This window comes from Mangifera indica, chromosome 5 (assembly GCF_011075055.1).
Source record: "Mangifera indica cultivar Alphonso chromosome 5, CATAS_Mindica_2.1, whole genome shotgun sequence".
Lineage (NCBI taxonomy): Eukaryota > Viridiplantae > Streptophyta > Magnoliopsida > Sapindales > Anacardiaceae > Mangifera > Mangifera indica.
The window spans coordinates 14,812,075-14,836,467 of record NC_058141.1 but is presented as its reverse complement, the minus strand read 5'-3'; the positions used below and the strand labels follow the sequence as shown (position 1 = coordinate 14,836,467).

At 34.4% G+C, this 24,393-nt stretch overlaps 5 protein-coding genes across 14 annotated transcripts; 2 read left to right on the top strand and 3 right to left on the bottom strand.

The window, feature by feature from the left end:
* The first annotated feature begins 834 nt into the window (after window positions 1-834).
* Window positions 835-4,385, top strand: LOC123215584. Of its 2 annotated transcripts, XM_044635743.1 has the most exons (3): window positions 835-1,366; window positions 2,779-4,187; window positions 4,315-4,385. In XM_044635743.1, exons 1-2 carry the CDS (start codon window positions 1,110-1,112, stop codon window positions 4,172-4,174), a joined length of 1,653 nt encoding a protein of 550 aa, XP_044491678.1. In that variant the 5' UTR covers window positions 835-1,109; the 3' UTR covers window positions 4,175-4,187; window positions 4,315-4,385. The 2 variants fall into 2 exon arrangements, with proteins under 2 accessions (XP_044491678.1, XP_044491677.1); XM_044635742.1 differs by having other exon boundaries at window positions 838-1,366; window positions 2,779-4,385.
* Window positions 4,386-6,054: 1,669 nt separating this feature from the next.
* LOC123217174 (oleoyl-acyl carrier protein thioesterase 1, chloroplastic) lies at window positions 6,055-10,301 on the top strand. Its single transcript, XM_044637986.1, has 7 exons — window positions 6,055-6,629; window positions 6,997-7,130; window positions 7,221-7,334; window positions 8,390-8,485; window positions 9,197-9,284; window positions 9,356-9,424; window positions 9,654-10,301. Exons 1-7 carry the CDS (start codon window positions 6,279-6,281, stop codon window positions 9,927-9,929), a joined length of 1,128 nt encoding a protein of 375 aa, XP_044493921.1. The 5' UTR covers window positions 6,055-6,278; the 3' UTR covers window positions 9,930-10,301.
* A 1,582-nt stretch (window positions 10,302-11,883) lies between these two features.
* On the bottom strand, window positions 11,884-15,659 carry LOC123217319 (E3 ubiquitin-protein ligase RNF4-like). 9 transcript variants are annotated; one of them, XM_044638274.1, is made up of 7 exons: window positions 15,503-15,657; window positions 15,338-15,427; window positions 14,530-14,804; window positions 14,378-14,444; window positions 13,409-13,524; window positions 12,927-13,196; window positions 12,487-12,845 (listed from the first exon to the last, which is right to left on the bottom strand). In XM_044638274.1, the coding sequence occupies exons 3-6, from the start codon at window positions 14,761-14,763 to the stop codon at window positions 12,957-12,959; spliced, it is 657 nt and encodes a 218-aa protein (XP_044494209.1). In that variant the 5' UTR covers window positions 14,764-14,804; window positions 15,338-15,427; window positions 15,503-15,657; the 3' UTR covers window positions 12,487-12,845; window positions 12,927-12,956. The 9 variants fall into 9 exon arrangements, with proteins under 9 accessions (XP_044494208.1, XP_044494209.1, XP_044494206.1 ...); XM_044638273.1 differs by lacking the exons at window positions 12,487-12,845; window positions 15,338-15,427 and adding an exon at window positions 11,884-12,462 and having other exon boundaries at window positions 14,530-14,832; window positions 15,503-15,659; XM_044638271.1 differs by lacking the exon at window positions 15,338-15,427 and having other exon boundaries at window positions 14,530-14,832; window positions 15,503-15,659.
* A 673-nt stretch (window positions 15,660-16,332) lies between these two features.
* LOC123216241 (cell division control protein 45 homolog) lies at window positions 16,333-18,491 on the bottom strand. Its single transcript, XM_044636643.1, has one exon. The coding sequence runs from the start codon at window positions 18,246-18,248 to the stop codon at window positions 16,473-16,475; it is 1,776 nt and encodes a 591-aa protein (XP_044492578.1). The 5' UTR covers window positions 18,249-18,491; the 3' UTR covers window positions 16,333-16,472.
* A 1,897-nt stretch (window positions 18,492-20,388) lies between these two features.
* On the bottom strand, window positions 20,389-23,247 carry LOC123215911 (RPM1-interacting protein 4). The gene is made up of 4 exons (XM_044636208.1): window positions 22,965-23,247; window positions 21,157-21,723; window positions 20,836-21,024; window positions 20,389-20,739 (listed from the first exon to the last, which is right to left on the bottom strand). The coding sequence occupies exons 1-4, from the start codon at window positions 22,968-22,970 to the stop codon at window positions 20,710-20,712; spliced, it is 792 nt and encodes a 263-aa protein (XP_044492143.1). The 5' UTR covers window positions 22,971-23,247; the 3' UTR covers window positions 20,389-20,709.
* Between the last annotated feature and the right edge of the window lie 1,146 nt (window positions 23,248-24,393).

Genomic DNA, 24,393 nt, shown 5'->3' with positions numbered 1-24,393 from the left:
CCATCGACACGAAGAAGCGATGTCATCAGAGAGAAGGAGAGCATCGACAATATTGTTTGACGAAGATTAGCTGGCGACCAGATTTTTAGAGCTGAAACCACTGAGTTGGGGGTGAAAAATGTTCAAAATTTTTGGGAGACAGTTGTAATTATATAAATTAAAAGAGATGAAATCCTAAAGTGAAAGGGGAAATAAAAACTTTTTAAAACTTAAAACTATGAGTTTAGAAAAAATTGTCATTTTTCGAAACCAAAGTGAAAAAATAAAATTAAGTTTTAGTTTTTGTAAAATTATTATTGAAATAATGATTTTATTCTTATATCTAATTAAAATTTTTAACCGAATTTAACTTGTGGATGAAACTTTAAGTTTTTTAAAATTGATAAATAAAAATTTGAAATTACGTCAAATCTTAAATAAGAACAAATCTTTTCGGCCAAAATAAAAGTAGTATAAGAGAATAAGAAGATAAAATAAGACCTTTAGAGTTAACAATATTCATAAAGTATTAGAACTAAAAAAAATTAAAAAAAAAAGAGTTTGAAATCGAACTTCTCATTTTCCTACCGGAGAAGGAAGGGAAACCCGTGTGTACACACAGTACATTAGACATTTTGGGCTAATATGAGTTTGATGATTATAAATGACGTCATAATTCACAACGTTTTCATCTCAATTTCACTTTATTTGATTGATGGAATGTTGATGTTCCCATTCAACCAAACCAAAAGCGTTTTTGGTTGGATGGGTTAATTTCTTCGTTTTGGTGAATTGTAAATTGTATCCAGGCAAGCAAAGCAAGCCACCACGTTTCTCTATCATCATCAATATCAATGCTTGCTTGGTAATAAAATTTACAGTAACAGAATCGTTTTCTAATAGTCTCTTGGGCCCCCAAATTCCAGCTCAAACCTTTACTCATTTCACGGCATCTCCTCATTTCGTCCTCTTTCCGTCTGTCATTTTTCTTTCTTTTCTTAATTAACTGCATTCATGAACTCAAATGCTTCACTCTTCCAGTCTAGATTCACCTTTCTCACACATTGAAACTGCTAAATCATTACATTTCAATCTCTTTGACTCCACGACTGCTGCTTAACCTTCTAATTATGGGACTCTTAACTGAGTCATGGTGTTTCTGCAAAGGAGTCTCCAAAACCGAGAGAATGAAAGATGCCATTTTCTCCGGCAAAGGTCCCGCCATAGCCAGAATCTCTGCCGCCGGAAATGGGATCTCTGGTACCGGTTTCTTGATCCACCGGAATCTTCTTTTGACTACTCATGTTAATCTACCTTCTGTCGCTGCTGCTGAGACTGCTCGCATCCGTCTCAAAAACGGCGTCGCCGCAACTCTCGTTCCTTACAGGTTTCTTAATTACTTTACTCCTTTTTGGGTCTAATTTACTTATTTGGGTTTACATTGTAGCTGAGAAAATAAGCGGGGCCATAATAGAAATTAGACGGAGACTTAAGACTTGTTTTAATTTTAAGTTTAAGCATTGCTTTGCATAGATGCTGGATCGTATAGAATTATGTATATTTTGATTCCTAGAATTCCAATGAACTCGAGTGGGAAACTTGGACCCAGAACCTTTTCTATAATATTTTCGAAGTCATAACCTTTTCTATTATATAGAATTAGGTATATAATTAATTAATGTTATTGCTAAGCTGGGTAGTTTTATTGTTTAAGGCTTCTTATCATAGAGTTTATGGAGATGGTGATTAAGTTATCAGTTTAGTATCCGGAAGATTTATTTCATTTTTTCCTTCAGAAACTAGGTAAAGCAACTATATACATTTTTTGAGAAGCTTACAGGTATAGCTGGTACTTGTAAACATTATATTAAAAAGAGTGAATATAACACACAGTGAGGCTTGATGTAACAAAATGTAGGATTAAAGAGGATAAATTCAAATTGTCATACAAGAGCTTGTTGCATGAAAGATTCAGGAGTTTGTGATATTTTAATACGGAGATGTTTTCTCTATGTATAATTTTTTTGAGCAATATTATACGTACTCACTTTAAGTGCACAAATATGTATATACTTATGTATATCATTACATGATTGAGTGTTATTTTATTTTTAATTCAAAATTATTCAATTATATGATAACACACAAAAATGTATACTTATTTGTGTATTCAAAGTGAGTACACATAATTTCATTGAATTTTTATATCAAGGTGATGGAATATGACAAGTAATGAGTTGTTGATGAACGTGATGGCTTAGATGTGGACAAATAGTATGCAATTTTACAAGTTTTTAGACATATGTTAAAGCATGTTTTCTTTTCCACTATCTTATTTATTCTGCAAATTTATACACAATGAGCTTAGATAGAGCATAGTTTGTTCGGCTCTGAGTTGAAAACAGAAATTAACTCAAGAATGTTTGATGGGGAGTCCTTAAAGATGCTCTGAGTTGATAAGAGAGTACCTAGACTTCAGGTTAGCTTGTTATACTATTTGGGATTTGATGTCCTGAGGTTTTTGCCTCTGTTACCAGTTTATATCTATTTGTCAATAGCAATTGTTTGTTTGGTTGGTTATTTGTATGTCTGCTGCCTTTTACTCTGGGTTGGTGTGTTAAACATTGCTCCCTTGGATAAATTTCTTGTTGGACTTCATCATGTCCTAGTATAACTGTTTTATCCGTAGTTGTATGCTCAGGTTAATTGGCAGAAAGATCGTGACTTTCCTAAAATACTTACCTTTTAAGGTCCTGTCTGCAATATCATGCATTCTTTAACAAACTTTCATCTGGTTAGGTTTTTTATCACAAGCTCAATCCTAGATCTTACAATAGTGGGTTTGGATTCCATGGATGGAGACTCCAATTCCCAGGGTCAGCAGCCTCATCCCTTGAAGACCTGTTCTAAAGGAAATCTGGATCTGGGAAGTGTTGTCTACCTGCTGGGATATGCAGAGAAGGAAGAACTAATAGTTGGTGAGGGAAAGGTGGTGATAGCCACGGACAATCTAATTAAACTATCAACCGACGGAATAATGTGGAGCCCTGGATCTGCCGGATTTGATGTTCAAGGCAATCTTGCATTTATGATTTGTGATCCTATGAAACTATCAACATCCCCTAATACGAAATCATCTTCAAATTCATCGTCTTCGTCTTCATCGTGGAAGAAGGATACCCCTATGCAATTTAGCATTCCTATTCCCATCATCCTTGATTGGTTAAACCAGCATTGGGAAGGCAGCCTTGATGAACTTACGAAACCAAAACTACCAATTATTAGATTGATGTCCACAGGCCAGAAGAGCGAATATTGTTGTGCTTCCTTTACAATGAGACAGGTGTTTAAGTCAACAGAAGACAAGGATGCTTGGGCACCATCTTCATCAAATGTTATATCAAAAGTTAGGGATCAGAATGGATCAGGCTGTTCCAATGCGGTTAGGACTGTCGAGGGAGAAACCTTCAACTCTGATCCACATGCTACACATGTGCAAGGGATCCCAACTCCAGAAATATATGAATCGCCTAAGTTGACTTCAGCCCCAATCCAGAAGAAAGTGAGTGGTCAAATCCAGCTATTAGATATTAACTTCCCTCGAAAGGTTGCCAAAGCTGCGATCCAGTTACAGTCATGCAAACAACTGTCTCTAGACTCTGATGAGCGTTGTGTCAAAGAACTTCCTCCACAAAGTGAATTGAGAGGAGAAGACCAAATCCAGGTCAGAGGTTTGGCCATTCCTATTGAAGATGCTGATATTTCCTCAACAGGTTCTGTAAATGGTGCCCAATGTGAGGTCCAGTCTAGTTCATCTCCGATAGAAGCTTCAGAGATACATAACGGATATAGCAGCGAGGGAGAGACAACAATGTACTCGGCAGAAACTGCTGAGAGTCGAAACTATACAAGTCCTAGAGAAGGGAGATTTCAGCAAGTGGGAAGGAGCCAAAGTTGTGTAAGTTATAATAGATTGGGAACAGCTCAAAGGAACCTAGTGGCACGCCGGACAATGCTGGAAAAGCAGAGAAGCTTCATCCATGGAAAGAAGATGCATTCACAAGGAGCAACTTCCCATAGGAGTAATGACTACTACACCCCAACAGTCTCTTCAATCATGAAGAAGCGAAACAACTCAGAGCATAGCAGAGCTCGCCAAAGTGTTGTTCATTCATCTCCGAGATGGATGCTCTGAATCATTATTCTCTGTGAGTTTCATACCCAAACAAGGCCAACAAGAAATATATATATATATAAATTTCCCTTTTATTACAGCTCTTTTATTCTTGCTCAATTTACACAAGAGTGTATCTAATTTGTTGTGACTTTGTGCAGACCGATTGAAGATGAATAAAAAGATTCACCCAGGTGATTGTTGTTTGGGTTGAACAGTCATTTAGGATCCATCCATATTTGCTCAGTATTTGTAGGTTACCATTCAATTATAGACTTTATAACATAATTCACTTATATATATATAATTTTTCAAAATATTTCGATCATTTTAAAAGTAATTATTTATTTGTTGTATGTTATTCAATTTAATTGATTTTGTAAAAATAAAATAATAACTTTAAAAATGATCGAAATATTTTCTATACCAAGAGATATTTATTTTTTTTTTTTTTAATCATTATTAGGATCCAATAGATATAGAAATAAGTTGAAAGTGGGTATTTTATTTACTCATTATATTCCAATAAATTGATCATAAAAAATTGTTTGAAAATTTTTAAATTCTTAGTGTGATTGTTCATTTGAAAATTAGTTAGAATTTCTTATATTTCATTCTATCTTCTAGAATTGTTTAACCTTCCAAGTGTCTTTGCCAATTTTAATAGGTGAATTATAACTCTTTATTTATCTGGTACATGACCAAATTTGTCACCTGATCATTTGTGTAGCCAGCCAGCCAGCCAGCCATAGACTACTTAAATTTATACTTTGTTATTATTCTTATAAATAAATATTACCATTTGCAGTTATCGAATAATCTTCTTTTTTCTAATGGAAGAACTGAATTTTGATTTTTTTTTATTTATTAAAGAAATTAAACTTTCCGATTATCCTATTTCTCATATTTTGTCACACAAAAATGGATCTAGCATTTAACACTATTAAAAATTATTAATGTGAATTTTTGTTTTTAATTCAAAAATAATAATCAGGATACAACTTTTAGTTGATTGAACTTTTTTTTTTTAATTTGAAATGATTAAATTATAAAATCATGGTGAAATTATGGTTTTTTTATTTTTTTTTGTTATTAAAAAATGTGTGAATAAATAAAAATGTCTAACACGTTTTTGATAACAAAATAAATAAAATACTTTTTTTTATTAACTAAGATACAATTTTAAGTGATTAAAATTTAAAAATTATGATATTAAAAAAATTCAAATTAATAGGCCAAACTTGGGGCAACCGAGTGACAAATGGGAAGTTCTATCTATCTAGAGGGTACTTAATTAATAATTAGGTTGAAAGACTTGTTCCACCTAAAGATAGGTCTAAATCTTAGCTTATATATTTTAATTTTTAAAAACTTAAAATTATATTTAAATGTAAAATTTTATTAAGATTTTTAATTAAAATAATAGATAAAATTGTTATTTAATAAAAAATTTTAAAAATTAAAAATTAATTATATTTTTCTCTTCAATTTAAAATTTAAAATTTTTTTTCTCATTTAAAATTTAAAAAATAATAATTTTGAAATTATTATTAACAATAACAAAACTTATAGTCTATTGTTGTGATATATAATAATTTTAAATTAAAATTAAAATTAAAATAATAATTAATTATATAATAATATATTATTTAAATATTTATTTTCAATTAAATATATGTAATATTGTTTAATTAAGAATTATGGCAGTGATTTGAACAAGTCATCAGGCATGAGACACGTGTAGTGCAGTAAATGTAAAATTGAAACTTCGGAGTGTGAATGCATACTTAACACCCACGCGTCGAAAATAGCACGTGTGAATATGTACCTAATAATTTGCCTCTCCTCCACTGTCTATTGGAAAAAAGCCCTATCCCAACCCCAACTCCAACTCCGAACTGATGTTGGACCATGGCAGCCTCGTAATTTATGGCAAAACCTAGTGTCATTTACTTTGTCACGGCACAACCTCGGTCCCATCGACAAAATCAAACATACACTTTAAATACTAAGGCAGTCGCACGGCTCCTCGTCTCTGTATCTCTCTCTCACGATTCTACAGAGATAACTATATTGCTCCGGCGAGCCTTTGTTTTTGTTTCAGCTTTACATAGAACAACAGAACATGTCGCAGTTTACATGCAATGTCACGGACCAAATTCACATTCGAAACCAGCCCCAATGCAGATTCATGGGCCTTCCGAAGCCTGTATCCTCTTTTCGCCGACGAAACGATGTCGTTTCTTCTTCCCTTCCGATTCCTAAACCTCGAAATCCGGTCAAAATTCAGGCTGTAGTATCGGAACACGGAGGTCCAGCTGTCACCGACACTGGGTCTGGTACGTTGGCGGACAGACTCCGTTTAGGGAGCTTAACGGAAGATGGATTGTCCTATAAGGAGAAGTTTATAGTGAGATGTTATGAGGTTGGGATTAACAAAACTGCCACGGTTGAAACCATTGCTAATCTCCTGCAGGTATTCTTCTTAATTAAAAAAATGTATTTATTGTTCTTTATTTATTTGCTTAATGTTATTGCATCTTTGGATTTTCAATTTTTGGTAATGTTGGTTAATACTCAAGGACACTTTATAAATTTATTTTCTTTTAGTTGGTTTTGACATTTTTTTAAATCCTGTATTGCGTATTTGGAATCAGCATTTAGAAAACCATTTTTTGAGGAGATGAAAAAGTTGTTTTCTTTAGAAAAAAAAAAAAAAACTTGACAGAATGGATCTCAATTTTTATAGAGAAAATCTTTTATTTGAAATAAATAATTTTCCAATAGAATTATGGAAATACATATTTTTTTTATTTAATATATTGAGGATAAATTTATTGTAGGAGGTTGGATGTAACCATGCTCAAAGTGTTGGATTTTCAACGGATGGATTTGCAACAACCCCCACCATGAGAAAATTCAATCTTATATGGGTGACGGCTCGGATGCATATTGAAATCTTAAAATATCCAGCTTGGTAGGATTTGCTTTGGTTTTGTTCGAAACTTTAGAGGTTTTGAGTTCATAATTTCTTTTCAACAATAAAAATGTTGGGTTTGTCGTGTAGGAGTGATGTGGTTGAAATCGAAACATGGTGTCATAGTGAAGGCAGAATTGGAACTAGACGTGATTGGATTATAAAAGACTATGCCACTGGTCAAGTTATTGGAAGAGCAACAAGGTGTGTTTTAAAGCTTTTCTTTTGTGCTTCTTTTCTAAGTATTGCAAAGTATAAGAACTCAAGAATTATATAAATAGTAAGATACAAAAAGTGAATGTTTTTCTTCCACAACAAATGTTTTTGAGTCTCATTTAAGTTTTTTCCTGATTATCCCTTGTAAGAGGTTTGCAATTTTTCAGGGTTGGCATTTGGTAGCATGTGGTTTGTTTGGTGATACTAGAATGTTATCTAACCTCAGTTATAGGCTGTTGCTTCTGGATTTGAGAAACCTCTTTTCAGCTTTTCAATGTCTTTTGCTACTATAAGGTTTATATGCCACAACTTCAAATCTTTGCAAATTTCTAAATTTAAATATAACCAATAATATTGAGACTTTCTTGAGATTCTGTTAACTTCATATGGTTTCCAAAAATGAACAGAAGGAAATTTCATTGATGTTCTTGGCATTTTCCCCTAGTCTTAAGGCTATATGCAGTGTAACCTTTCTTTCTTACCATGGGAAAATGGTGTTATTTGCTACTTGTAGAACTTCTGATTGGGATGTAGTAAAACAGTTCTTAACCTAAATTCGGTAGAAGTTTCATTCTCTGACAAATTTCAGGGAAATATACAACCATATAGGTTTGTTGATAGGAAACTATACGGGATTCTTTAAACAACCATTTATATACACTAGCATGTTTTTGTAAATAATGAGGCCCTGTAAGATTTCTGCTTTGCTCCATTGAATTTCCTTATGATATAAGTTTAGACTCCTTACAGTCTTGGTTTGTTCACATTATAAAAAGTCAAAAAAGGACATTTTAATTGGGCCATCTTCTTGGCAGCATGTTATTGGACAATTAAAAATGTCTATTTTTATGGCTATCAACAGTCTCATCTGGCTATCTCTTCTTTTTCATCTTGATTTGAAGATCTCCTTTGTCTATTATAATTTATTAAATTTCTTCATGGGTTTCTATAAATTAGAATGCATTGTGTCCTTATGTCTATTTTTCATTATTTCCTGTATTGATTTGTATAGAAGTTGACAATAATAAATCTTATGGTTTCAGCAAGTGGGTGATGATGAACACGGTCACTAGGCGGCTACAGAAAGCCAGTGATGAAGTTCGAGAAGAATATTTAGTTTTCTGTCCACGAGAACCCAGGTAGGTGCTCTTCTTTCATTCTTGCCTTAGTTATTCCCTTTTGTTTACATAGGTTATTATGTAATGCAATCACATGTGTATTTGGTCATAGTTTGAAAAACACAATATGATAGAGGTTATCTCCATTGGTAGATGTGTTCGCTGTCTTTTCTGTCAGGCAAATTGTTCAAGACCTATGTCTACTCTCTCTGAATGAGTGAACCAGTAGGTGCAGCTCAGGGGATACGGTATATGGGAGTTGAACGGTAGTAGATGTTGCCTACACTAACCATTGACACTATTAACACTATGTCAAATAATTTAAATGGATTATTAGGCATATTTTTTTCCCTTTCTGTGTGTGGGTAGATGGGATAATTGGATGGCTTATGCCTTCTCTCTCTCACTAACTGAACGTGTTTACCAGTTTCAGACATGTGGCAGTGTTACTGATTTTACATTGGTTGGAAAATAAAGTGTCTTGATTAACTAACATTTCTGGGAGTTCTTTGTTTTTTCTTTTCTTTTCATCAGTGTATGTTGTCACGGTGAATATACAGGCTTACATGATGAAATTAGCTGTCCTAAGAACATTTCTTGGGTCTGCAAAACAATGTTAGATCATTGATTCCGCTAAACTTCATGGCCCTAATTCCACTTTATTCTTGCATAATGTATGAATTTGGATAACACATTTTTGCTTCTATAATCTGTTTTTTCTGGCATATATAGATACTCTTTTCCAGAGAAGGACAATGCCAGCCTGAGGAAAATTTCTAAACTCGAAGATCCTGCTGAGTATTCCAGGACAGGGCTTATGGTAAGATAGTTTGATTCATATAAGATGCCTTTGATATCTTCCTAGTTCTCATTATGCTTTGTGATCTGCAGCCTAGGAGAGCTGATCTTGACATGAACCAGCACGTTAACAATGTTACCTACATTGGATGGGTTCTAGAGGTTGGTAGAACCTGTACTTTCCTCTAGTTTTCTATTGCCCTTGCTAGAAATATAATAGTACGATAGCCGCTCTTTGTTTTTTTTATTGGAAAAGGAATTTCCTTTCCTCAAAATAGATCTTGTTGGATTTAAGCCAGAACCAATACTTGTTTCCTGTTTGTAAACTATTAATTATTCTGAAATGGTTTCTGTCTCTAGCTATAATGAGTTTTCTTAATCTGTCTGACAGAGCATGCCTCAAGATATCATTGACACTCACGAACTGCAAACGATCACCTTAGATTACAGACGAGAATGCCAACGAGACGATATAGTCGATTCCCTCACAAGTCCTGAACTGATCGAGGATTCTGATGCAATTTCAAATCTTAAAGGAGCAAATGGGTCTCCTGCAACAGGAGACAAAGAAGACTACCGTCAATTTTTGCACTTGCTGAGATTGTCAAGCGATGGCTCTGAAATAAACCGAGGTCGCACTGAGTGGAGAAGGAAACCTGGTAGATAAGGAAATAGTGTAGTTTACCCCAGTCTCCTCTCTTCAATGTGTTCGGAAAAGTTGTTTGTTTCTGTTTCTTTTGCCTTTCATAAGGGGGTTTGGCTCCAAATCTGTGTGTTGTTGGGAACTTTAGAATCATCAGTAGATTACGAGGCAAATGTGTAGTTTTTTTTCCGGTCGGTCATCCATCAATTGTTGTATCTTTACTGTTTGTAATTTTGTCAGAAGCTTTCGTGTTTATATGTAATGTTTCTTGTTTGAAAAGTCCATATGGAATTAGATTCCTAGTTTTCAGGCTCTGCATTTGGTGTAAGGTTTGGGACTCTGTTTCGCCAACATGAAATTTAACATTTTGAAAATTTAAGAAGGTATTTTTTTTAATAATGTCTTTTCATTAAATTCTTAAAATTTTTATCTTCTTCTTTAGTTCATTTTAGTTTTACAGAACTGATTATGTGTTGAATTAGAGCTTTTTATCATATATTCAAGTGATATTCTTCGATTTGATTTTAATTCGAATGGAATAAATGTGGCATTATTTATTTGGATGACATTCATCAAGAGTTGCATAATTATTTTTTTCAACTATATTTTCACAAACTGCTTAAAATATAAATTATGAAAAGGAAAACCTGATGTAGCAGTTCTGCAGACGTTTGAAAACCATCTTCTTTTCTTATCGGTAAGCTCCTCTGTGGAGTTTCTTAGCTATGGAAAAAGAGATTTCACCTAAGCCTTCTACCATCACCTGCTTAGCTTCTCCTAATTCTTACCCTTCCACACACGAATGACAAAGCTTAATTCAAAAGCAATCATCACTGGAACCCGTTGAATCCATGGGACCAGGAGGCCATCAATAGAGATACTATATATCCACAACTCTCAGCATCAGATCAACGTAATAACTAAACAATAATGGAAATCATCATCAACCACCAATTATTATTTTCTAAACGCATCCAAATCCTCTTGCATAAACTTGTTAATATTAATCCCGATCCAAGTAAATGAAAATCTACCTACCAAGCTTCTTCTCTTCGATAAGCAGTATAAATTAGGGTCACTCCGAGATAATCGTAAAGCAGAAACTAACTCAAGCAATGGAGAAGAATACTATTAAGGCATTGCTGGTTTTCACACTTTTGCTTCTGGGGGTTATCGTTGGCACTGATGGAGGAAGAGAGATGCCAACCAATGATGACAAAGTCTACAGTCCACAGTTCCTCGGTCTTGGTGGTTTGGGGCCTTTGGTTTTGCCGTTGCCACTGCCGTTACCGTTTGGATTGGGTTTACCGCTTTTTGGTCACTTCCTTATTCTCGCTGCCCCCCAAGGATAATGCTAATGCTGCCGTCACAGATACACCTGAAGGTGGCAATAAAGGGGCCAACATCGGCTATCCATGATGAGGCCGTCCCAACGAAGGGCGTCTCTTTTATTATTATTATTATGAATAAAGAAACATGAGTTTGAGCAATATGGTTTTCTGCTGTAAGCTGCGTTCAGTACTATGTGAAAAATAGTTTTTCATTTCTTTGCTGGGCTTTTAGCTCTTCAAAGTAGACTAACACTTACCTATCTATTTTTCAAATTTCTCTTCCCTGAGTGCTAATTGAATTACCATTGTGCCAAATAGGAGTGGATTTGAATCAATCGAACTCAAACATGTTTTCTGACTTTATTTGAATAAACCCAAAAGAAACTTAACTTATACAAGCTTAAACTAGAACATAAAGTTTTTATGTTGTCAAACTTGAACTTGGAGGTAATTTGACTCCCCCAAGTTTGTGAGTGTAGAAAAATTCAATTCAAATCGTTAAAACAATGTTGTTTTAAGCAATCTATTAAAACGTCATCATTTTAATTGATTTTGATATACAAAATAGAACTAAACTTGAATTCAACTAGATACTATAATTAAATTCGAACCAAACATAAATTCCACTTTGGCAAACCAAGCCAAACTTAAGATAACTTAAACTCAAACTCGATTCAATTTGAATATACCTTTAGCACCACATAATGTGTAATAAAACATTGACGCACCGGGCAGATAGAATTAAATTGAGCTGCCCCAAACATTGTCAGCAAATGACTATAAAGAAAACCCCAAGTAATTAGAAAATCCGGTATTCTACATGGTCTGATTGTGTGTTGTGTCCTATTATTTCCCATTTCCAGGGTAATGTCTTTTGTGAGGTTTCGGACTTTCAGTCTACTTGGATCCAACACAATTCATTCATGGAAACGGGGCTAATCGTAGGATCAACACCACTCCTACTGTGGGTTGTCCAAAGTATGTAACTATATCAGAACTTGAAGGGTTAAAATCTTGTCTATCAAGCAGTCTTGGGAAATATTCTAATGTCGAACAGGTTAGAAAAGCTTTAGAAAGTATTCAGCAGGAGATATCCTCTTGGCATCAGTCCTACCAGATTTTGCGCAGAGGTTACTGCCCAGCAAAACTCTAATGCAAGCATACCACAGACGACACATTTTTCGGAAAGTACGTCCCCTTATCTCTTGGTTGAAGCATAGGGATAGCTGCAATAAATTTGACATTTAAAATATTTTTAAAACGAGTTGATAATAAATTAACTAGAAGAGGCAAACCAGACGAAATAAGATCAGCCAAGTATTTTATCGAGACACAAGTTACTCAGGCTCCCTGATACTGCTTGGGTTTTCATACGCCTAACTCTACCAAATCCACCAAATAAGACCCTAAAGCCAATTCATAAGATTAAACAATTTCCATCTCCAGATTTTAGGCATCTAATTACACAAAGGACAAAGGAAGACTGGTAATTGAACAGTACATGCAACCCAGATAATTTAATCTTCTCTTCTTCCATATATATTAAAGGTCAGACAACTAATCCGCATAACCCTGTTGCAGTACAACTTCCATCAGCACTTAAATAAACCTACAAAAAAGCATATATAATGTACAAGAACAAGTTACAAACATGTTGAAACCAATAACTTAAATTATCAAGCAAACTTACATGATTAGTTATTGGGCTTGAAACTGTCATTTAACTGGTTGCAGGAAGGAAGACCCTAAAGAGTTCTTTTGCTGTGACCTTTTTCCTACATGTGGGGCATTTAGCCTGTGCTGATATTGCAGCCCGAATGCATCCCTTGCAGAATATGTGACCACACTTTGTTGACATCTCCTCCACTAATGGGCCCATGCAAATTGGGCAAGTAAATATAGGCTCCTTAGGAGGTGGAGGTCGAGGTGGAGGTGGTTGAGGCACACTAACAGTCTCTCTCTAAAGATGGAATATTAAATGAGTCAAAACCTTAATTTTTAATAGCCATACAAGCACAAAGCTTGCAGGTACAGAAACAGTGGAAAGCGGCAAGGAGAAGGAGAGAGATACAAACTAAACCAAGAAAACATTTAGATTTCAACAACTTATAGATTTTCTTAATTTCTCAGTGCAGTAAATTTATTGATAACAATGAAGATTACAGTTCTTACCATAGAGTTGCTAGTGCTTTCCAAATTTATGTACACATCACAATTGGTAACACTTGAGTTAGGTGATACCCTTCTGCGCTTGCTACAGTTATTATTAGTCAACCTTGCAGATCTTCCTGCATATACAATATTCCTATCAGTAAGAAGAGAGTAATGTGACCTACACCAATAGCTTCAAGTAACGTACACTAATACAAAGATTCAGCCAAGAAAACTATAACTTAACCAACTACTACCAATAGCCAATTTAGACCATCTAACACAAAATAAACCAAGTGACAATAGAAACCTGCTAGTTACTACTGTTCAGGTCTGCCTCCAAAATCAAAATTATGTTGCTATCTGAGAGCAGGGAATCAAAAAACAACAATCCCTACTCCCCCAACCCAATTCCCATTCCCACCTACACACATAAGAAAGAACAGATACCTTTTCAATTGTTTTATCTTATCTGGGAAAACTACAATAATTGTTTATATAGCAAAAAGCACAAACAGAATAGGGAATTCCAAGAAACTTTCCATGCTTCTCATTTGTAGCATAATTTGAATCAGACTTCCACCTGTAGGACAGCAGAAAAAGCTAGAAATATCCAAGCAAAAAGTAAACAGTATGTTATGCACTACACCTCTGATAGAGCCAACTGCAATGTGCACACAGCCTCAAATAATATTTGATTTCTTTAGATTCAGGCTTCTCATTTGCAAACCTTATCCTTCCTCCCATTAAATCTATTTGTTAACTATTAAATGGAAAAAGGAGAGTAATATTTCCTCAAGAACTGATTGATTTCCCATAGATGGACTCTCTACCCATCCCCCCACCTTATAAAACTATATGTAAAGATAATATAATATTATCAGATAAAAAAAGATAAAATAATGAGGATAATATATAAGAAAATGAAGGGAAAATAAACACACCAAAAAAAAATATGTAGAGAAAGATAACAGAGGTAAAGAAGATTACCAATGTTACCTGAATCTAAATCAACCACTAAACTCCTTCCATGGTTCCTTCTAGAATTGTTTTTAGCCTAACATGAAATTTAACAGTAAGTAAATTTTTTGCAACAATTACCATATGAATATACATATATATATAAAAATGAAAAAAATTACTTCGGCAAAAGCCCTAGGAGATGACTCAATAACATCGTCATCAATTGCCTCAACATCAATAGGAGCAGGTGGTATTGTCGACCCTTGTTGCCTAGCTTGCACTTCCTGTAAACTGATATCATTCGACGTCCCCTCCCGATCTCTGCTTTCACATGGTGGTGAATTAAGATCCGGCAGTGCCTTCCTTCGACGATATCCTCTTAAAGGAGCTCCCCTCGCTGTCTGAGTGCTCATGCTCTAAGGAGCTTATATTCAAGTTTTCCGCAGCCTTAAAACTCCAGAAAAGATAGGAAGGCAAAAACACTTCATTTTTGACTGAGTATCAGTACACAAATATTTACTTAAATGTGCAAAAGACAATTGTACACTGAGATACATCACGTTCACTTTCCTTTCACAAGTTCAATGCAAATTTTGGTTTAGACGTCCTTTAACATATCCAAAATTAAAATGCATGCAAAAAAAAAAAAAAACAGTCTTAAAAATTTGAAGTCCAAGTCAATTCCAGTTATGTGCAACCAAAGCAGTATTGTTACAACAATATACCAGAAAAATTTAACATTTAATCTGATATCAACCTTTTCCAGTATCAGACCAGAGACTTCAAATAAAGTCACTAATCATAAAGTAATATATCAAATTTAACCATCAGCAAATCGGATTTTAGACAATTCTGCTTTGAATGCTAAAACTATAACGACAAACATCATCTAAGATCAATTTCGAACTTCACAATCAACAAAAAATGAAAGCTCTTAATCAGAATTCAAGTCTCAAACCACTAAAACTTGAGAAAATTGAATCATACTTCGAAAAACTAAAGAAAAACTGAACGTCGATCCATCCATGTATAAATGCAGCAAGAAATTAAAGAGCGGAGAGTGAATCGAGACAAAACCTAGCCGATTAAAAAAAAAAAACTAAGCAATTTAAATCATCAAAAAGAAAAAAAAATAAAATTGAGGATTCTAACCTCAGAGAATAAATTCAACACCGAGGATTATCGCCAAAATGTCGAAGGTACAGAGAGGGACTTAATGATATTAAACAAGTCTTGGGGTCTCTAGGGTTTGAGTTAGAAGGAAGAAGAATTATGGAAAGGTTAAACGGAACTCAAGTCTCTGGAAAATAAAAAAATAATGGGCTTTTGCACTGTGGGCCGTAGATATGATGACACAGGGGTCGGGTAACTGCAGAGGGCAGCCACGTGGCATAGTTTCTAGGACATGTCAACGTGTCAACAGATGCTTCCAATCCATAGGTGGGCCGCGTCTTTGCGTCTTTCAGTCTCCGACTACATTATTGGACGAAGAAGTCTCACGTGCGAACGTACACGTAAAAACAAATTCTACAAATTTATTGGCGTAAACTGTATTAACGTAATTAGCTTAGCGTTGATGAATTTCAAACAATCTTCTCTTTGGGTTCCAAATCCAACAGGATCTGGAACTTCAAATACATACCACGAAAGAATAAAATGCTTTTAGAAATATAGCTAATAGCCTAATCATTTATAAATGCAATTGGTAATCTTTTGCCTTTTTGTTACTTGATATGGAACAAGGAATTGTCCTAGTGGTGTCTTGCTCTCTCTTATGGCGAAGGAAACCTCTACTGGAACTTGACTCAGTCGAAAAGGTATAAGTAGTGTTTTGTTCTCTGCTACGGCAAACACCCATACCCACTTTTGCCATGTTAATTTTTTGTATTTTACAACGATAATGTTATTGAGAATGTGAAACTATAAAGTCATTGCATTCAAAGCAACCTACAAACTAAGACGAAAATAGCAACCTTCTTTGCTGAATTAAATCATATATGATTTCTCATTTATGAATTATTCGAAACAGGAAAAGAAAGTGGATAAAATTACAACAAATGTTCTCTTGGGAAGATTTTGAAGTTAAACACAAATTAATCTAGACATTTACTGAAATTTAACATTAGAGTTTCTCCGTTAATCTGATCATAAAAGAATTGACTGCACCTTTGTCCAATACAATCCACGAAGATTCAAATAGCTCATGGAAGAACTCAGCTTCAATCTCTGTAGCGGCATTTCTGAAGGCAATCCCAAATGCATTTCCTTGAACTGCCCCTAGTCGAGGCTTCCCATAAACCCCAACAATCAATACCTTGTTTGGTTCCTGTGATAAGCAAGCACAAAGTAGAGGCTTCATTCTAGCTCCCTTTTCTCTCAAAGCATCCATTAAGAAATAGCAGAATTTAGTCAAAGCCTGAGGATGCCCCAACAACTGTGCATCCACTGAATCTTCAAGCTTCACCCACCTAAATTTCCTTCCACTTCTAATGGCACCATTCTTGGTAATGGCTGCACTTCCTTGCCTAAGAATTGCTCTTTGAATCTTGATTGCCTGCTGCATCCCCGCCTTCAACTTATCCACATTGCTTAATGACAAAGCATCATAAGCCACTCCAAACTGCTTTGAAGCACAAGAACCATCAGATTTCACAAATGACTCAAGCAATGCAGTAACCCCATACACCACATCTGCAGCTGACACTCTTGAGCTGTAACCATGTAACCTCAGGAAACTCCTGTAGTAGAAATCAGTAAGCCCATACTCAGGCAGAAACCTTTCAAATTCATCCTTCATCTTCCGTTTCACTTCAAGATTCATGTATTGAAATTTTTGCTGGCAATCTACAAGTGCAAATCCCATTCTAGCGAGGAGAAGCTTAAGTTTTTTGATACCATTGTCACTCCATGTCTTCAATTTAGTTGCAATGTAGGAAGAGCACAACATTGAATCAAATAAATTCCACTCCTGTAACAGCATAAGTCTTGGTTCATCTTCATATGCAATTCTTGATGATTCAGGTGCTCTAATTTTTGTCCCATCTTTAAGTGTCACAGAAGTAACTGCATCCAAATTCCCTGAGCCATTAATATGCTGTTCAAGCTCCATAACCCCAGCTTGGTACCTCTCATCAGTCAATCTCTCGTGAACGAACTGATCAGTCAACGAAACACAAGCCAACCAAAGCAACTCATTTGTGTTCTTCCTCAAAGAATGCGATAAGTCATACATCAAACACCCAGATGGCTTGCCATAAAAAGTACCCATTTTGTAATACTCTCTCTTTAGCTTTTTGAAAAGCTGTTCCGGATCATCTTGATTATCTAAAGAAACCCTTCTTCGTTTCCTTGACCCATCATCATTTTCTTCTTCCTCGCTATCACTCTCGTTTTCGTCGTCACTATCTAAATCCGCATCATCTATCTCCAAATTACAAGCATTCGACAAAGCCGAAACATCAAAATCGTAAGCTAAATCAGCTTGCTGCTCATCATCAGGCGTGTACAACACTATCACATTATCATTCCCATTGCTCAAATTATGCAAGTGAATCGGACGGTGACTATCAACCACAAAAACACGGGCCTTAGGACCTAAATTAAGAGCACTTTTCAAGTCACGTTGAGAACCCCAATTAATTAACAAAATAGAAATGTTAGTTTTAGAGGAAGAACACAAATTAGGACCCGCATATTTGTGAATCTCTCCGAAAGAAGAGACCGGATAACATGCATAACGAACCGAATCAGATTCGAGTACATGAAGAATAATTTTTAAGGCACAGAGCGAGTCCACATCAGACGTTGATGGGAATATAAGAAGAGGAGATTCAGATGAAGCCAAGGCCGATTCTCGAAGCCGTGTATAGAAGGACTCTAGCCTCTGCTCTCTAACCATGATTTCTCGAATAAATAGAAATTTTCTAGCTCGAAATCTAAAGTCCCTAATTAAAATTCGAGATTTTGACTACATAACAACTCAATGGGAAAAATTCCCAGAAATTTAATAAACCCAAAAGCAAGAAATTATAATTTACAGTTAGAGATTGGAAGGGAAGTACCTGAGATTTTTAGAATTCAATCAAGAATGAGGATATATCTGTCATGGCAAAATTTTGTGGGATTAGATCTGATCTGAGAATGAAATGGGAGGGAGGGAGGGATTTACTTTTTGATGTGTTTCATTTGATTTTTGAATTAAGAGAGCGTTGAGCCAAAATTTTAAAGTTTTAAACCAGCCGCCAAGTTTTGGCGCTATCACGTTGCGGTATTGTTAAGAATTATAACATGCGAGCGTCCTCAGAGTACAGCCTCTGTAATACCGCTGCTTGATTAAAGAGATTAATCAAACGGCGATGGATTCTTTTGCCTACTTTGACCTTTAGGTAAAGGATCAGGGAACGTAATTGTGTACAGCTAAGGTATATAGTGAGGGAGTAAAGGATATTTTATATTTTATAAGTAAAAAAAAATTATCCACCAGGAATAAGAAAAAATAAAATTTATCTTTATCGTAAAATTTCATAATCTATCCAAATATTGTTTTCTTTAAAAAAAAAAAAAATACGTTATTTAGAATGAAATTCATCAAAATACAAATCAAATTATAAGAACATCTAAAATTTGTACAAAAAGAAAAAAATATTAAAACAGATTTTGGCTCAAAATTCTATATTTTTCATAGGGTTTTTGGTTTGAATATAGCCAAATGATTATTTTTCGCTTAAGGTTTAATACAAACTCAATCTCCTACTTATTAATTGTTAAAAATTCGAAATCTTATATGTGGATTGTTAAAATTAACATAAATGTTAACTTTGAAAGTAAAATCGTTATTTAACTAGTAATTAATTAAAAATAATAAAATATTATCTATTTTTTCTTACATTTAAAAAATAAATAATTTTTCACAAGATTAAATTTTCAAATTTTACATTTCTCCCCTAAAGTTTCTCTCTCCCTTTTTTGACACCAAAACTAGTTAGCTTCACTCTCCCTCCCCTTTTATGGCGTTCTTCCCTCTATTGTGAATTGTCTTCATCTCCGAACAAAGACAAATCATCTTCTTTATTGGACAAATCTTCATCCAATGACCATCATAATTCATGATGGGGAAAGACGTAGAAGAGGCGTTAGAAAATGAGAGAAAGAGAGAAATCAATCGATTCTGACACTAAAAAAGGGGAGGAAAAAAAACCTTAAATCTTAGGAGGGAAATGTAAGATTTTAAAGTTTAATCTTGAGGGAAATTGTTAATTTTCTAAATCTTAGGAGAAATTTGATAATGTTTTATTATTTTTAATATATTATTAATTAAATAATAATTTTATTTCTAAAGTTAATTATTTATGTTAATTTTAATTCTCTATAAATGAAAGTTTAAATTTTCAACAGTTAGTGGATGAGAGATTGAATTTGCATCAAACCTTGGGTGTGAATATGTTTTTTTGGCCTTGAATATAAATCAACTTAAGTTATAATCTCCTTTATGTGTTAGGTCTAATTATTCATTCTATTTTAATAATTATATCTATACAATCCTCAAAATAAATGATAAAATTATTTATACTTAAAAGTGTTTACAGGTCAAATCAAGTCTAGTTTAAGACTTGCGACAACTATTGGCCTTTGAGCCAAACCGATCCATGAGATGTAGAAAGCCCAAGGTCCAACTTAATATTTATGATGTCAAGCATTAAACGGGTAGATCCATTAATTTTAATAAAAAATTAATTGTTAATATTATAATTATTAATTAATTAATCTTTTTAATATTATGTAAATAGCATTGGGTCAGGTCTGACACACTATAATATTGGGTCAGACTATTTTCTCGAGCTTTCTAACTCAATTGACACCTCTATTTATGCCCCTCAAATAAGATTGATTTAATTAATTATCCTTATTCTTTGATAAATAATAACATTTATTATAAATTTGACTCCATTAGGATCCAAATCTGATATAAATTTTAAATCTTGAACTAAGTTGGAATTTTGTTATTTTTCTGGAGTTTAAATCTTATGAAATACTTACAATTACAAATAAGCCGGCTGAGTATTAGATGAATATCTTAATTAATACAACAGAGATAAAAACAGAGAGCAGAATACATTAAGAATTCAAATAGAACCAAAGAATCTACTACCAGAAAATCAAAATGGACAAAACAAAAGGAAAACCTTTCTCAACAAAAGGAAAACCTTTCTCATCAAAAGCCTATGTTTATTATGACATAATAAATCACACCATTACCATTAGAGAGACACTTAAATGAACTTACTCTCTTTGCAGAGAGACTGCAAAGTATTTACAGCTCTCAGTCTCACCATCATCATCATCAATCAATTTAGATAACTTCATTTCTTCCCCCATGGAAAGCAACAACACTGCAAAATCCAACAATTTCATATATTAGTATTTTAGCATAAATCAAATGTGCTTTTGTGGTTCGTGTGGAATACAATTTGGTAAGGCTTGCAGACCTTGACGCTGTCGCTTGCTTTTTGCCGATGAACGTTGTTGTATGGAGATGGACTTGCCATGCCCGGAGCTCTCGGGCCATTGTTCCTTTCTTGTCGCACTCTGTCAAAGATATGAGTATAGCCGTCAGCTGATGCCGGGTTATTCTCATCCCAAGCACCGAATTTTGGAACTGCAGCACCTGCATCAGGCTGTCACCAGGCAACCACATTGTTAGTGTCAGCAGTAAGAAGAGAAATGACTCATAAATTTACGACTCAATCAAAACACATTCTTTTATGCTTACAATATGATAAGAAAACGATAGGGAATGAGAAAATTACACTTTCATCGCCTCTAGCAGTTGGCTTCATTCTGGATCTTCCGGGTGTCCCATGGCTATTTTTGTAAAGATTCTTCCCTTCCCAAGCAGGAGAGGATGGATCCCCACTACCTCTCCCAGTGTTTCTCGCCTGGTTGTGCAGAGGCGACTGGTCAAAGCTGTTCTCAGACCCAACACTGTTTCTTACAGGTCTCTTGTAAGTTTCACCAGAACCGACTACTCGCCCTCCCTGCCGTTGATGATTTGATTCAGTGACAGATTTGCGGCTTGTATCATCATGACGTGCAGGAGAGTCCCTGTATTGTCTATGTTCACTATCTTCTCTGCTCCTCCGTTGCTCGGTTCTAACTGCTCCCTGTCCCCTTTGATTCTCAGGTTCAGCTGTGATTTTGGGAGGAGCTGGATCTGGAGCTTCAAAACTAGAAAGTATGTCCGGGTTTTCTTGAGGATCGTTTGGATTGATCAACTTCCCCCCAGTTCTACCCTTCCGGGCCTTGTCAAAGTACATGGTGTAAGGAACATTCTCCTCACTCTCCCAATTTCCAAACTGCGGTACATGCGAACGTTGCTGCAAGAACAACAAGAGCTTTTTAATATTTCACTTAAAATGTTCTTCCTTGAACAAGTCATTTTCAATTTTCATCTAAAAATACAGCCCGGCTCAAATTATGATTTTAAATTGAAGAAAGTTGCAAATATAATATGTGAATTCTCTTTCAGCAACATGGCCAAGAGGATTGGCTGAATCACTGTTAGAATATTCAGATACTCGGAGATGCAAGAAAAAAATTAAGACCAGATTTCTCCATGGAAACATTTTTCTATATTCTAATGGCTGTTAATCAACATATATCTTAAATACATAAACATGGAAAATGCTCCCTCAAACGGCAACACCGATTGGTTAAAAGCATTTGACCTTATCAACTCTCATGCTCAAATGTGCCTACTGTCAAAACCAATAGAGAAATTGTTTGACAACGAAAGCCAACTTATACCCAAAGCTTTAGAAATTTCACTTTATTTTGAAATCAAACTCATCAGTCCTACTCAAAAATGCAATAAAAAAGATACAACCAACATGTTTCTAGCAAAATCCTCTGTTCTCATAATAATCTAACTTCATCAAACTCATCAATAAGCAACTAAAAACAAAACTAAAAATCCAAATTGCCCCACTTTATCTGATGTTGTTCCACATTATCGAGCTTCTTCTTCTTTTATAACCGGTTTCAAAGTTAAATGGTTGATAAATTGAAATCCATTAACCAATTATTGATTAGTTCTAGAATTCATCCTATTTTAGAAAAAGGTCAAATCTAAAAATCCATTACGAAGAATAACCCAAATAACCAGAAAAACAAATCTTATATAAAACTCAGAATGATTCAAGCACAGAAAATCCAGTATTACCAATCAAACCAGAAAATATTATGTTAAAAAAAATCCCAAAATCAAGGATACTATACAATCTTCACCGCCAAAGGCAACAGTAAATACTTCAATTACAGAGTTTTTGTTTTTAAATCGTATAAAACTAAAGCAAAACTTTTTTAATGGGCCCACTAAAAGGTTGAACTTTTAAAGATGGATTCAAGTTTATATCTTTTGATCCTGTAAAAAAAATCAAACGACACCAAAAGAAAAAAAATAAAATTCTCATACAATCTAATATTAATCGAATTTCCAGCAAAGAAAGAAGACAAATAATGCAAACAAAATTTCAAAAGAAGCTTGAACAAGAAGGGGCGAAAAAAGCAACAAAGGGATAAAAAAATTTCAAAAACAGGATAAGAAAGAGGAACTTACCTCCATTTGTCTCAGCAGGCTCCACAAAACTAGGAATAGCAAAACACCCAGGTACGGAAAAGAAGGAGAAATTAAAAGTTTGGTGATCAAACAAAACAAGTCGACCAGGCCACCTCAAATAAGATTCAGCAGCTCTTAAAGACCCTGGAGCTATACAGCAAGAAAGAGAAACGTAGACTCGTTTTATATAATACAGACCATTTAAAGGGGGAGAGAGAAGGTTATCAACCATTGACTGGCAATATTAGACCATTCTAAGTCTTTCTCTCTCTGTAAAATAAAATCTCTGTTTCTTTTTTATTTTTTAGGTAAGTAAATCTCTGTTTCTTCTCTCGGATTCAAACGTCCCTGTCAACCAGTCACCGTAGTTCCATATATACGTAAAACATAATTTTACCAAGACAAAACAAAAAATGTTTCCAAGGTTGAATTGTGACGTGAAGAATGAAAATTAGAGGGTATGGCAGGGGATGGTTTAGCCATAAATGGTGGTTGGCAAACGGGGTCCCTCTGGTTAACGCCGTTACTGTAAATGGCGGCTGACTTTTAAAAGCTGCACTTGTCCTTCTCCGCGGTTAATAACAATGGACCATCTCCAACTTTCATCCTCAGTTCAGTCTTTAAAGTTCCAACTTTTAACTTTTATCTGCCGTCTTTTTCATCATTAAAACCAGTTTTTCTTCTACTTCTATTAATGCATTTTACAAATAGAAAAATTACTAACAACAAATCCATTTTAGGGTTTAGTAAAAATGACAAAACACTAAAATTTATAAGAAAAGAATTTGGATTCAAACATTTATCATTCCTATAAAATCTTGATTTATTTAGTTATTATATTTAAAATTTATCCATGCAATCAATCTGAGGTGGGTTTACAGTAAAAAAAAAAAATCAACAACAAATATATTTGGTAAATTAAATATACGGTAAAGACTTTTCAACATGTAAAAATAAGGCCGGCTTCTTTGACAGAACAGAACATACATTGCAACTTGCATCTTCTTTCTTTGTTTTACACGTACGTGACTTGCACAACTTTAGATTATAGAATTGATTCAACAGGTAAAGTCAAGTCAACTAACTTGTTCTGGGTTATTGGAAAGTATTCAATCATTGTTCGTGACGATGAAAATTCTTCACAAAAGGATTGGTGCTTGTGGTGACAGAGAGTACCTTAACCCAAAAAAGAAAAGAAAATAAATTGACAACATTATTAAAAACAAGATGGAGCTAATTAATTGCCTTAATTTATTAAACTATTTTATGCTTCAACTTTTGTGTGCATAATTTCATAACTTATAAATCTTCTCCTATTTATAGAAGTATCAAGAGTTGATACTGACATATATAATTTCAATTGGTGATTATAAGAGAAAGCCAGAAAGGTACATTCCCTAGAGTGAGAGACAACAAATTGAACAGGATT